The sequence below is a fragment of the Bidens hawaiensis genome, unplaced genomic scaffold, assembly GCF_021521415.1.
Source record: "Bidens hawaiensis isolate Kalapana, Puna unplaced genomic scaffold, B.hawaiensis_p1.1 tig00012467_1, whole genome shotgun sequence".
Lineage (NCBI taxonomy): Eukaryota > Viridiplantae > Streptophyta > Magnoliopsida > Asterales > Asteraceae > Bidens > Bidens hawaiensis.
Genome location: NW_027492017.1, coordinates 307168 through 319437, shown reverse-complemented (window position 1 = coordinate 319437; position 12270 = coordinate 307168). Strand labels below are relative to the sequence as shown.

General features: G+C 31.6%; 1 protein-coding gene across 1 annotated transcript; it reads left to right on the top strand.

The window, feature by feature from the left end:
- The first annotated feature begins 4302 nt into the window (after window positions 1–4302).
- LOC143541092 (uncharacterized) lies at window positions 4303–11821 on the top strand. Its single transcript, XM_077034000.1, has 19 exons — window positions 4303–4396; window positions 6381–6459; window positions 6652–6696; window positions 6952–7029; window positions 7482–7568; window positions 7658–7753; window positions 8158–8269; window positions 8585–8630; window positions 8729–8800; window positions 9665–9727; window positions 9831–9985; window positions 10067–10131; window positions 10210–10360; window positions 10424–10529; window positions 10612–10744; window positions 10876–10940; window positions 11022–11186; window positions 11562–11634; window positions 11719–11821. Exons 2-19 carry the CDS (start codon window positions 6456–6458, stop codon window positions 11760–11762), a joined length of 1560 nt encoding a protein of 519 aa, XP_076890115.1. The 5' UTR covers window positions 4303–4396; window positions 6381–6455; the 3' UTR covers window positions 11763–11821.
- The last annotated feature ends 449 nt before the right edge of the window (window positions 11822–12270 follow it).

The following is a 12270-nucleotide window of genomic DNA, read 5'->3' as shown; positions in this document are numbered from 1 at the left end:
CCACTCTCTATTTCATCTTTATTTGTGTCAATTGGTGGTGGTTTAAGTGTGGTGTCTTTAACCTTAACTAGAGATCCAAGTGATAAACTAGTAACCTTAGCTGGTGATTTAAGTGTTGAAGTTGGTGGAACTTGTTTTCTAGCTGTGAACTTGGAGTACCTCTTAACCTTTGAACTAGGGCTCAAGCAAACTTCTGGTTGGCTAATGGGCTGGGCTTCATATATATTTTGTTGGGCTGGAGAGAAAATGGGCTAGGCTGGAGACTTAATGGGCTGGTCATCAGAGATAATGTGCTGGGCAGGAGAGTTAATTAGCTGGGCTTGAAGGTGACTGGTATCGGTTGTGGTTTTCCTTAACTTATCAGTTTGAACATATAAAACCAAACCTTGTGCAGACCTGGAACTAGAACTAATCAAAGACAACATCTCAAATACTTCTTTATCACTAACTAATAGCTTTAAACGACCATCACCAGGAATCTTGCAATACAACCAAAGACCATCTTTCGATTTATATGAACCAAAATCCTTTGCATAATCCAATAACTCAAAGTATGAAAGTTTGTCAACATCTAACATTAATGAAGTTTTTTTTCCACCAACATACCTTAAAATCGGTGGTGCAACTTCAAATGCCCCATTAGTGTGGAAGGAAATACGTACTTGATTATCCATTGTTAAAATTAGGGCTTCTAACCTGTTCGATCGATTGAAGATGATGATTCAAATGCCACACAACAGATTTTGTAACCTGTTCGATCGATTGGGTTCTTGATCGATTGGGTTCTCGATCGATTGGAGATATCGATTTGGGGATATGTATTAAATTGTCATCTGTTGATATTATTATATATTCAAGGAGGAGAAGGGTTTTTTGTTATTAATATACACGCAGGCAGCCACGTCAAGGTTTTTTAACACGTAGGATGGACACGTCATCTAAAACATAACGGAGTTAGTACTCGGTTAGTCGTGGACTGGTGGCAGACACATGTGTGAAAGTTGGGACCGTTGGCAGTTAAAGTGATAGTTGGGACCAGCGCCGGCAAAAATGAAATACTTGGGACCAATAAAAACCAATAGTCCTTAAGTTTATGTACATATTATATAAAACTTGTCATGAGCTTCACATTTTTTTAACAACAAATTTTACACATCTATGCTATTTTACACTCATAAACTAAACTACGTTTTTGTCTAGCTTTGCGTTGGTTTGTCATTATTCAAAGTATTAAATCTTTACATTTTTATTTGTATGAAAGATATTAATCATATTACTCACTCCGTCCCTTTGAATTTGTCCACATTTCTTTTTTAGTCTGTCCCATTATAAACGTCCACTTTCAAACTTTATTAATTAATTTTCAAACTTACCCTTAAAATGCAATCATTCCAACTTTCTTAAATTTTGTCTTTTTATATATGTCAAGGGCATTATAGTAACTTGTTAAGAAAAAGATGTAATAATTCAAACTTTCTTAAATTTTGTGTTTTTCAAACCATGACACTTATAGAGAGACGGAGGTACCTATTTTGCACAAATATTGCGTGAAGACTATAATTTGACTCATTTCAGAAAAAAAAGATGATTCATTTTGGCATTTTCAAGTTTCATCGAACATTCTCTTTCACCGTGGGCTTCAAAATTGACAAAAGAATGTTTCTGGGTTGATATAAAATCAAGAATGAGAAGTACAAAAGGAAGTGGAAGGCACATTGTTTTTGTTCTTATATCTTTAACGTTTAATGTATAGTAGAACCTTTAATGTATTGCAGTTTCAACTTTTTTCTTAATAGATTCAAAATATTAAAGACATTTTTTATAAACTATATATACCAAAATATCAAATTACTGCTTCTAAATTTGAGACATGGAATTTTGTTTTGGTCAACACCGTAGTAAGTTCTATACATGCTTTACACAATAACAAATTTAACATTGAAGCAAGACGAGTTCAAATCTTTTCATTTCATTTACTTTATTACATCTTATTTCTATGTTTTAATTTCCATAAATCATTTTATTTATATGTTTAAAATATATTTTTTTCAACTCAAGTGCCACACCACCTTAATATTTGAAATATTGTGTTTACATAAATCATAAAATGGTAGACTTAAACTTCTATTTGTTGAATATCGTAGTAATTTGGAACTGGTGTTCTTAAAATAAAAATTTGAAAAGGGAACCGACACGTCTTTATTTTTAGTTTAACTTGGTTACATGTTAATTTGATTTTTTAAAAACTCATACATCATATTTATTAATATGTTCACAAATATTTTATACTTTTTTTACTTTAAAGGACAACAAAAGTCTATAAAAATCTCTCTTTTTACTTTTTTGACTTTTCAAAATTTGATTTAGTGGGTCAACTATTGAGACAAATGCATATTTTTAAACTTTTTCATCAAACTATTATGCAACACTCTTATCAAGACATATACTTCATGCTTTGTTTGATACATACCTAAAATAAATATATATTAATACTATATTTTGTTTAGTGGATTAATATATATTTTAAATGTTTGTCAAATTGTGAAACATACCTATTAGTAAGTTGGTTAATGAGAATTTATTTGAAAGTCTATTCTCATCCGATTCAAGATTAGCGTCTGTTTTTTAAATTTAGTGTTTTCAATGTTTGATCTGACATCCAACTTTAAAGAGGATACAAGTTTCTGTCAAATCTTCTAGAGAAATATTTATCACAAAGCTTCTAGACTAAGATATGAAAGAAAGGTTTGTAAAGCGGAGACGTGAATTTCTGTTTGGTGAACCTGTGGTGTTGACACAACAACAAATGAAAACCAGAAGCTATAAATGTCCAAGCCTGTTCATTTGAGTTACTTCGTTACATGTTAATTTGATTATAAAATTTCATATATCAAACTATTACTATGTTTAAAAATTATTTTTACAAAAAAAATGTATAAAAAAAATGATTTATAAACTTGATAGGAAATTTAAAATTAAGCACATAAATAAGATAAATTAATTTACTATGTTTACTTTATCCCTTTCATATTTCAAGTTAAATAGTTTTCAAATTGTTAACCATAATAATTATGATGTAATTTTGTAAATGATAATATGTTTGAAACTTTTTTGTCACCCGATTCAAAGGTCAAAATAGATTATTCGATGCGAAAAATCTTTAAAAATACAAACATCAAATTCTCTATAATAAGGTGTTTAGAAATTAGTAAATGAAAACTATAACCTATATCTCTTAACACAATATATTTTTAATTGAATTTTATGATTATATGTGAAATTGATTTTTATAAAATATACTTATTTTATTATATATTGTTATTAATATGTTTAAGAAAAGAAATCTTATCAACCCGTGTAGCACACGGGCATATCAGCTAGTGATCATATATCATATGGTATTAATGTGTGATATCGAACCCAATACGTAAGATATTCTTGTAATCGTATTAAATATAATATCAACTTTTGGTTACCAAAACCAATTCTAACCAATCACAAGAACAAAAATATATTTTGAAATATATGTATCAGATATTGTTGTTTATAGAAGTATATGTTTCTTTAATAAAAAAAAATACATCTACGTCCAGTTTAAATCACATCAATTCAAAGTTTATGCAAACATATAAATGAGTTATAACAGGCAAATAAGACAGTTCAGATAACTCGTGCTATAAGTGTTTTATAACCAGATCGTAACTTCTTTCGAAATCCGCTCGAAAATAATACAATATTCGTTTATCAAACCTTTTATTATCTAATTTTACTCGAATCTACCAACTCATATAAGTTTTCAAACCGGTTCGACCTTCTTCAAATAAAAACAAATACGTCTACGTCCAGTTTAATTCACACCAATCCAAAGTTTACCCAAACGAATAAATGAGCTATATGAGGTAAATAAAATTGTTCTAATAACTCATGTTTTATAACTTGATCGTAACTCTACCGGAATTCTCTCAAAAAGAGTTCGTTACAATATCCATTCATTAGACTTTTTATCATCTAATTCGACTTGAACCTATTGATAACGCGTAAATAAATTGGCTATAACTGGTAAATAAAACTGTTCTACTAACTCATGTTTTATAACCTGATCGTAACTCTATCGAAATTCAATCGAAAATAATTCTTTTAACAATATTCGTTTATCAAACCTTTTATCATCTAATTCGACTCGAACCTATTGACGAACCATACATATTTTCGACCTTTTTCGAACTGTAATAACCAATCAATAAGCCCAATGAAGGCGGCCTACATATAAACCCCACCGGTCCAACGGGCCAACTGTTAGTGGCCTCCGTGTTTCATTTTGCGGCTTTTGCCCTAATTTTGTAGATTTTCATCAACACTCTCATCGGCATCTCAATCGGTGTATCTGTTTCAGCCGGTAATCCTTGCAACTCTCTCGGATACTCAATTACTGCTTCTGTTTCACGCGTGTGAAGGTTTTAGGTTAATTATTGCATCTGTTAACAGATTTTAACCTAATTGATGATTTGAGTGCTGATTTAGCTTAGCGAACTTGTGTATAGCTTCTGATTACTGCATGTGAAGGTTTTAGGATAATATTTGCATCTGCTGTTCGAATTTTAACCTAATTGATGATTTGAGTGCTGATTTAGTTTAGCGAACTTGTTTATAGCTTCCGTTTCACGCGTGTGAAGGTTTTAGGTTAATTATTGCATCTGTTATTCGAATTTTAACCTAATTGATGATTTGAGTGCTGATTTAGTTTAGCGAACTTGTTTATTGCTTCTGATTACTGCATGTTAATGTTTTAGGATGATATTTGCATCTGTTGTTCGAAGTTTAACCTAATTGGTGATTTGAATGCTGATCTAGTCTAGCGAACTTGTTTCTAGCTTTTGATTACTTTATGTAAAGGTTTTTGGATGATTTGAATGCTGATTTAGGATACTCGTTGTATCTGTTAGCCGAATTATAGTCTATTTGTTGAGTTTATAGCATATTTAGTTTAATGAACTTGTTTATAGCTTCTGATTTCTGTATTTGAAGGTTTTAGGTTAATTAATGCATCTGTTATTCATACTTAACCTAATAGATGATTTAATTGATGATTTGAACGCTGATTAGTTTAGCGAAGTTGTTTACAGCTTCGGTTTCTTGCATGTGAAGGTTTTAGGACAAGAGTTGTATATGTTAACTGAATTATAGTCTAATTGATGATTTGAATGCAGATATAGTTTAGCAAACTTGTTTATTGCTTCTGTTATTTGCATGTGAAGGTTGTAGGTTAATCGTTATATCTATTATTGAAATTCTAACCTGATAGATGATTTGAATGTAGTTTTTGTTTAATAAACTTGTTTATTGCTTCTATTTTCTGATGATTTTTACGTGTTTGTTTTCGGAATTTTAACATAATTAAGGATTTGAATGCAGATTTAGTTTAGCGAACTTGTTTATTGCTTCTGTCTTCTGCATGTGAAGATCTTAGGATAGTTATTGTATCTGTTCTGATTTTTAACATAGTTAACGATTTGAATGCAGATTTAGTTTAGCGAACTTGTTTATTGCTTCTGTTTTTTGCATGTGAAGGTCTTATGATAATTATTGTATCTGTTTTCGGAATTTTAACATAATTAATGATTTGAATGCAGATTTAGTTTAGCGAAGTTGTTTATTGCTTCTGTTATCTGCGTGTGAAGGTTTTAGGATAATTATTGTATCTTTTTTTTAATTTTATTTTAATTGATGATTTAAATGCAGATTTAGTTTAGCGAAGTTGTTTAGAGCTTCTGTTTTCTGCATGTGAAGTTTTTAGACTTTTAGGATAACTGTAGTATCTGTTATCTGAATTTTAACCTAATTGATTGTTTAAATGCAGTTTTAGTTTATTTATCTTGTTTATTGCATCTTTTTTCCGCATGTGAAGGTTTTAGGATAATCCTTTACACATTTGCTGCTGAATAAACTCTGTTAGGATCAATGATATATTTTATCAGTTTTAAACTCACGTTTGTTTGTTTTTTTTCCGTTTAATAATGATAAACAACTAATTCTAAAAATTATGTGATATTTTAGGATACTTTTTGTATGTTTTATTCTAATTTTAACATAGGAGATGAATTGACTGCATTTTTTGTTTGACTAATTCATTTATTGCTTCTGGTTTTCACTTTGTCTTTTTGTAGTTTGAACACTTTATTTTGTCGTTATATGCTGTTATATACCTTATATTGTCTTCTAAGTTCATCGTCATGAGTATATATAATTTATTATGAACGAATGTACTTTACATGAACAAATTTGACATTTAGTGACAATTTTATAACAATTAAACATTTAAAAATTATGAAACCTAAATTTATACTTCCGCGGGAAGCCTAATGTATTTTTTTCTCTTTCAGGGTGACGCCAAGCACTTACTCTTTATCAACCAAATTCCATTATCGTGCAGTAAATCATATTCCCAGCTCACTAAAATGGGTAAGCTTCGGTTTTTTGTTATGTTTTTATTTCGCACATCTTTGCTAGACCTTAGCTCTTGTATTTAAGTTCACTATCTTTGACTAGATCGTGAATGTGATCTAATTTCAGTTTGTTTTGAGTATAAAATTCTCTGATCGTTTAGTGTAAGTAGATATAAGTGTGTACTGATTTCTTTTCTTCCATTTATAGATAATATCGAGGACGACATTCGTGCATTGCAGCTTGACTCATCTGGTTTGTTATTTGATATGATTCAATCGACATTTGTGGTTGTTTTTTTATTTGTACTCTCTATCTTGAAGGCTGATTTGGAAAAGTTATGTATTGATCTGTGACATGCTCACTTATAGAACTTTGTATTACTTTTGTGCTTTTTTAAAAATTCTTTAAAGTAGATTCACAGTGCTACTGAAAATGATGGAATTTTAAAGGGTATTTGAAAGTATTGAACATTCTGTGATGTTTTTAAATTATTTTTTTAAATGCTAGCTGAAGATAGTAATATCGTGCCTAATGAGAATGGTGGAGAGCCTGAAGAATTAGTGGCTTCTGATAACGTGAAAGAAGGTAAGAAGAATTTAGCATTTTATATAAGTGCCACAATTGATGATGAACCTAAGTTAATGTGCAAATTTACGTTGTCATATGGTGGTTTACTTGGTATAGCGTTAAACAAAGTTCAAGACCTAGAAATGATGAACCTGATGTCACCTGCTGTGTTAATTCATTTATTTTGTTTTTTTGATGTCATTTCATCATTGCAAAGTCCCAGTAAATAAAAAGTTAAGGAATATATGTGTGTGTGAGTGTATCAAGTGTTAATTGATACATGTCTATGAGAGAACAGTTTCTAAACCGTCTCTCTTTTTTTGCGTTAGAAACAATTTTTGACACTATTCTCTACCGTCACTCTCTCATTGGTTGTTATTGTGTGTATACAGAACTATACTGTTTGGTTCACCCTTTCTGACATGAGTGCAATGTTTGATTGTTATCGTGTATACTTTTTATGTCTGCAGATTTGAAGGATGAGTCACATATCGCTGCCCACACGGATGAAAATGCTGACAAAACAGAGCATACTGAGCCAACTGCTGTGGTTGAAGGTTTTTTTTACTGAAACTGTGTCTATACTTCCTAAATTGCCCTAACAAATATTGTGATCTCTCAAACGAAGCTAATCATTGGTATGCAGTGAAAGAGCAAGGGACTGCTGCTTCAGAACCAATTGAGGAGGAGGTCGAAAAGGAGAAAAAGAGGCATTTGAATGTGGTATTCATCGGTCATGTTGGTAGGCTGTTATTCTCTTCAGTAGTTTTTTTGTAGGGTGTATGAATCGAGTTTAAGTACTTGATTTTGTTTTGTTATTCGTTTTCTTTTTTGCCAATTTTAGGCTCAATTTGGCTTATGATTTCAATTTTGATTGTGAATTTTGCTTCTTGTGGAAATGATTGATTTGCACTATTTAGAACTTTTAAAGGCAGTCATATTAAACATAGTTTCATTTTAACTTTGTTATATTTATTTAGTTATTGGTCCACCATCTTAACCAACTATGTCAATATCTATCCTGAGTTCATGCTCATCTGTACTATTTTATAGAATGATGAGCTGGTTTTTAGTAAAGCTACCCGACCGTAAAGACTCTTGCATTTCATCATCTGATACATTTTTGTTTTGTGATATGGGCTATAGATGCTGGAAAGTCAACTATTGGTGGCCAGATACTATACCTCAGTGGTCAAGTTGATGAGCGAACAATTCAGAAGTATGAGAAAGAAGCCAAGGATAAGAGTAGAGAGAGCTGGTAAGCTTTTTCTGGAGTTTGAGTTTACTTATTCTTGACTATGTTTTTACTTCTATATCTTGGTTGTGTGTTGTTGTAAGCTGTATTGTTCCACATGATTTATCGTTTTCTGAATCCAACTTACATATAAGTGATAACTCATATTTCCACTTACTTTTTTGTCAAATAAAACTTCATGTTTCTGTTTTGACTTGAAAGAAATGATGTTTCATGTTTGTGATTTTTTTTCTCGGGACTTGCATGGTTTTGAACAGAGTGCGCTGTTTCAATATGCTTATTTATGTTCACTTACCTCCCACTTTTATTTCATACTAGGTATATGGCATACATTATGGATACCAATGCAGAGGAGAGGGTGAAGGTACTTATATCCACTTCACTCATTTGAGACAACGTTTATTCTTGTTCTGGTTTATGCTTGACCTTTGTATTACTTCAATGCCAAATTGTTCATTATAGGGTATTACAGTTGAAGTTGGGAGAGCACATTTTGAGACAGATACTACACGATTTACTATATTGGATGCACCGGTAACTGCCTTTACCGACTTTGATGTAGTGAAATAGGAAGACTACAATGCTATCCTTGGTTTTAAATAGCGTGAAGCGCTCTGATGCGTTATGTCCCAAAATTCGATGCGTGATGCGTTTTGTGCGATGCGAGCGCATCACGTATCTGATGCGTTCTTTGTTAAAATAATTCTAAAAAAATAATTATACATGATATTTTAACATCTTAACTTTTAAACTTTAAAAAAATAAAAAAATATGGGTATATAAACATTAAATGAATAGTTTTGCTGATTGTTTACCCAAACTAAAATTTAGCTACTAACTTGGAAACGTGGGTAAAAGCAGTAAACGAAAATTCTGCTGATTGTTAGGCCCAATATATTGTATATATAATGTATTAAATAAATTGAAAAGCCTTTAGTTCAAATTTACAACTAAAAAGGCTTCATGTACAAGTAGATGATAACAATTTTAAGGTTTATATAATTATATATCAATTTAGCCGCCACCTCCTCCTCCATCTCCCAACCTTCTACATCGATTCTTCTTTATCATCATCTCCAGGTAAGTAATAACTTCCATAACTAAAAGATCCAACCCAGTTTTCAATTGAAAAGGTCCGATTCTAGCCCTAATTACACGTTGAGCGCATTATGCAAAGGGCCGCAATATGCGAAATCAGGCGCAATATTGGCGCAACATGTAACCCCAACGCATCGCAGCAGTTGATGCGCCCAAGACCTCGCATCAGCGCATCATCGCAATATGCGCGCAATTTAAAACTAAGATGCTATCTTTTATATTATAATTATGAGAGAATGAGAGAATATCTAGTTTATTGGCTCACTATCTTGTGCACATTGATTTTTTTGATGATCTCAGGGACATAAAAGTTATGTACCTAATATGATCAGCGGTGCTTCTCAGGCTGATATTGGTGTACTGGTAATTGTTTGTTTCAGTGCAGTCTTGCTTATCTGTATTGTGATAGCTTAATTATATGTTTTGTATCTCACTCTTTCTTGCTTTTCCACACACACACACTCAGGTTATATCTGCTCGAAAAGGTGAATTTGAAACAGGATATGAAAGAGGTGGACAAACTCGTGAACATGTTCAACTTGCAAAGACTTTAGGTGTTTCTAAGCTGCTGGTTGTTGTCAATAAAATGGATGAGCCAACTGTTAACTGGTCAAAAGAGAGGTACTTTAGCCATTTTTACATTTTTTTTAAATGCATTACAGAAACCTAATTCCTATACTCACCACCACACTATTTTTATAGGTATGATGAAATTGAGTCAAAAATGATTCCCTTTCTGAAGTCTTCAGGCTACAATGTTAAGAAAGGTAAAACTGTATATACTTTATTACTTTTTAAAATATTTAACGTCTGTTAATGTTAATATAATCTTTTAATGGTTGCAGATATTCAGTTTCTTCCAATATCTGGTCTTAATGGTACCAACTTGAAAACAAGAATGGACAAATCGATATGCCCATGGTGGAATGGTCAATGTCTCTTTGAAGCCCTTGATGCTATTGAAGTTCCTCCACGTGATCCAAATGGTCCATTTAGGTATTACTTCAAATTTTCTGAAAGAAATTAAGTTTATTATCTAACTTGATATTTAATTACTAGGATGCCTATTATTGACAAGTTCAAGGACATGGGTACTGTTGTTATGGGAAAAGTAGAATCTGGTAGTGTGCGTGAGGGCAATAACCTCATTATTATGCCAAACAAGGTACTTTTTCCAACGACTGAACAGAATATTTACTTTTGAACAACAATGTTTAAAAGGGCGTGTTTGTAACTTGACTTTGCAGGTTCAGGTGAAAGTTCTTGCTTTATATTGTGATGAGGACAAAGTTAGGAGTGCAGGCCCTGGTGAGAATTTAAGGGTTCTGTTATCTGGGATTGAAGAAGACATACTTTCGGGTTTTGTTCTTTGTAGTGTCGGTATGTTTTTTTTACTAGAATCAATATTAATACAAATACCATATTAGTAAGGTCTCCCAATAAAAACAGCTTATTTTTCTTTGTTTACTTGATTATCACTCTTGCATGATTGTATTTAATGTTTTATGCAGAAAAACCAATACCAGCAGTTAACGAGTTCGTTGCTCAGTTGCATATTCTTGAATTGTTGGATAACGTATGAAACTACCATCTCTTATCTTTGCTATTATAGTTTAATTATTTATTGTTCTGATTTATTTCTTTTTTTGTATTTTAGGCTATTTTCACTGCTGGTTACAAGGCTGTATTGCACATTCATTCTGTTGTTGAGGAATGCGAGATAATTGAGCTGATGCAGCAAATTGATCCCAAAACTAGGAAACCAATGAAAAAAAAAGTGCTCTTTGTGAAAAATGGTGCGGTTGTTATATGCCGTATTCAGGTTTGTTTTCACACAATTATATTATTATTTTTAAATGTTATATTTCTAATGAGGCGTTCTGGATGAAAAGGGTAAAATTTAAATTTATAATTAGGTTGGGTTGACTCAAAACGTTTTTATTTGAACCAGAATTTTAAATATTAATAAATAGTGGTAAATATGATTACAACTGTTACTCCATATCAGTAATAATATTACTCATTTGAAATTACCCTTTACGTGAAATTCTACCTGCTAACTCGTATTGGACCAGTTATTATTTGATACGCACACACACACACACATATATATATGTTTTGAAGGTATAACAATAAGAACATATTATTATTTTTTAAAAATATGCTCTTATGGTCTGTATTCGGATATTTTTTTCAGGTGTCTAATATAATATGCATCGAGAAATTCTCAGATTTCCAACAGCTTGGGCGGTTTACTCTTCGCACAGAAGGTAAAATCTGTTTAATGTGTAATCTCGCATCTGTCTTTTACCAAATGCAGAATTTTAACAAAACGAAGGAACCTTTTTGTACAGGGAAAACAGTTGCAATTGGAAAAGTTACAGATCTTCGTGCATAAACAATTTTGGGAAATATGGTAAATGTTAAGATTGACAGTGTTTCACAACTCTAAATTACAATGAAAATTGTATTTATTGCAATTTCATCTTATTTTACGTTTTTATTAGATGCAGGAAAGACCGGTTCTAGTTACAGAGAAGCTAAGCAGGGCAAGGGTTTTTGATATGTTTTGGGTTTCCAGTGATTTCATGCTGTGAATTATACAAGACCAGATGAGTGATGAGCATAAAGTTCAAAACTAGAACCATGCTTTTCTTAAAAATAGTTTCTTTTCTAGAAACTGCCAAGATCAGTTGATTATAGATACTTGGCTTCTTGTTATTTCCGACAATGTAATCGACGCTTTATTGTGCTATACTTTTGTGTTGTGTGATGGGACCTATGCTCATGGTTGGAAGTTGGATTATACTATAAACTGAAGTTGATCGGGAGTTTTTTTTATGCTTTAATTTTCGGTAATTGGCTTTTAAGTTTTTTTTTGTTTTAATTTTCTTATATAAAATAGC

Excerpts from the sequence above, each read along its gene's own strand:
- LOC143541092 (XM_077034000.1), top strand. Across the intron at positions 7,754-8,157 it reads GGTATTCATCGGTCATGTTG|ATGCTGGAAAGTCAACTATT; the intron begins GTAGGCTGTTAT and ends TATGGGCTATAG. Across the intron at positions 10,941-11,021 it reads TTCTTGAATTGTTGGATAAC|GCTATTTTCACTGCTGGTTA; the intron begins GTATGAAACTAC and ends TTTGTATTTTAG.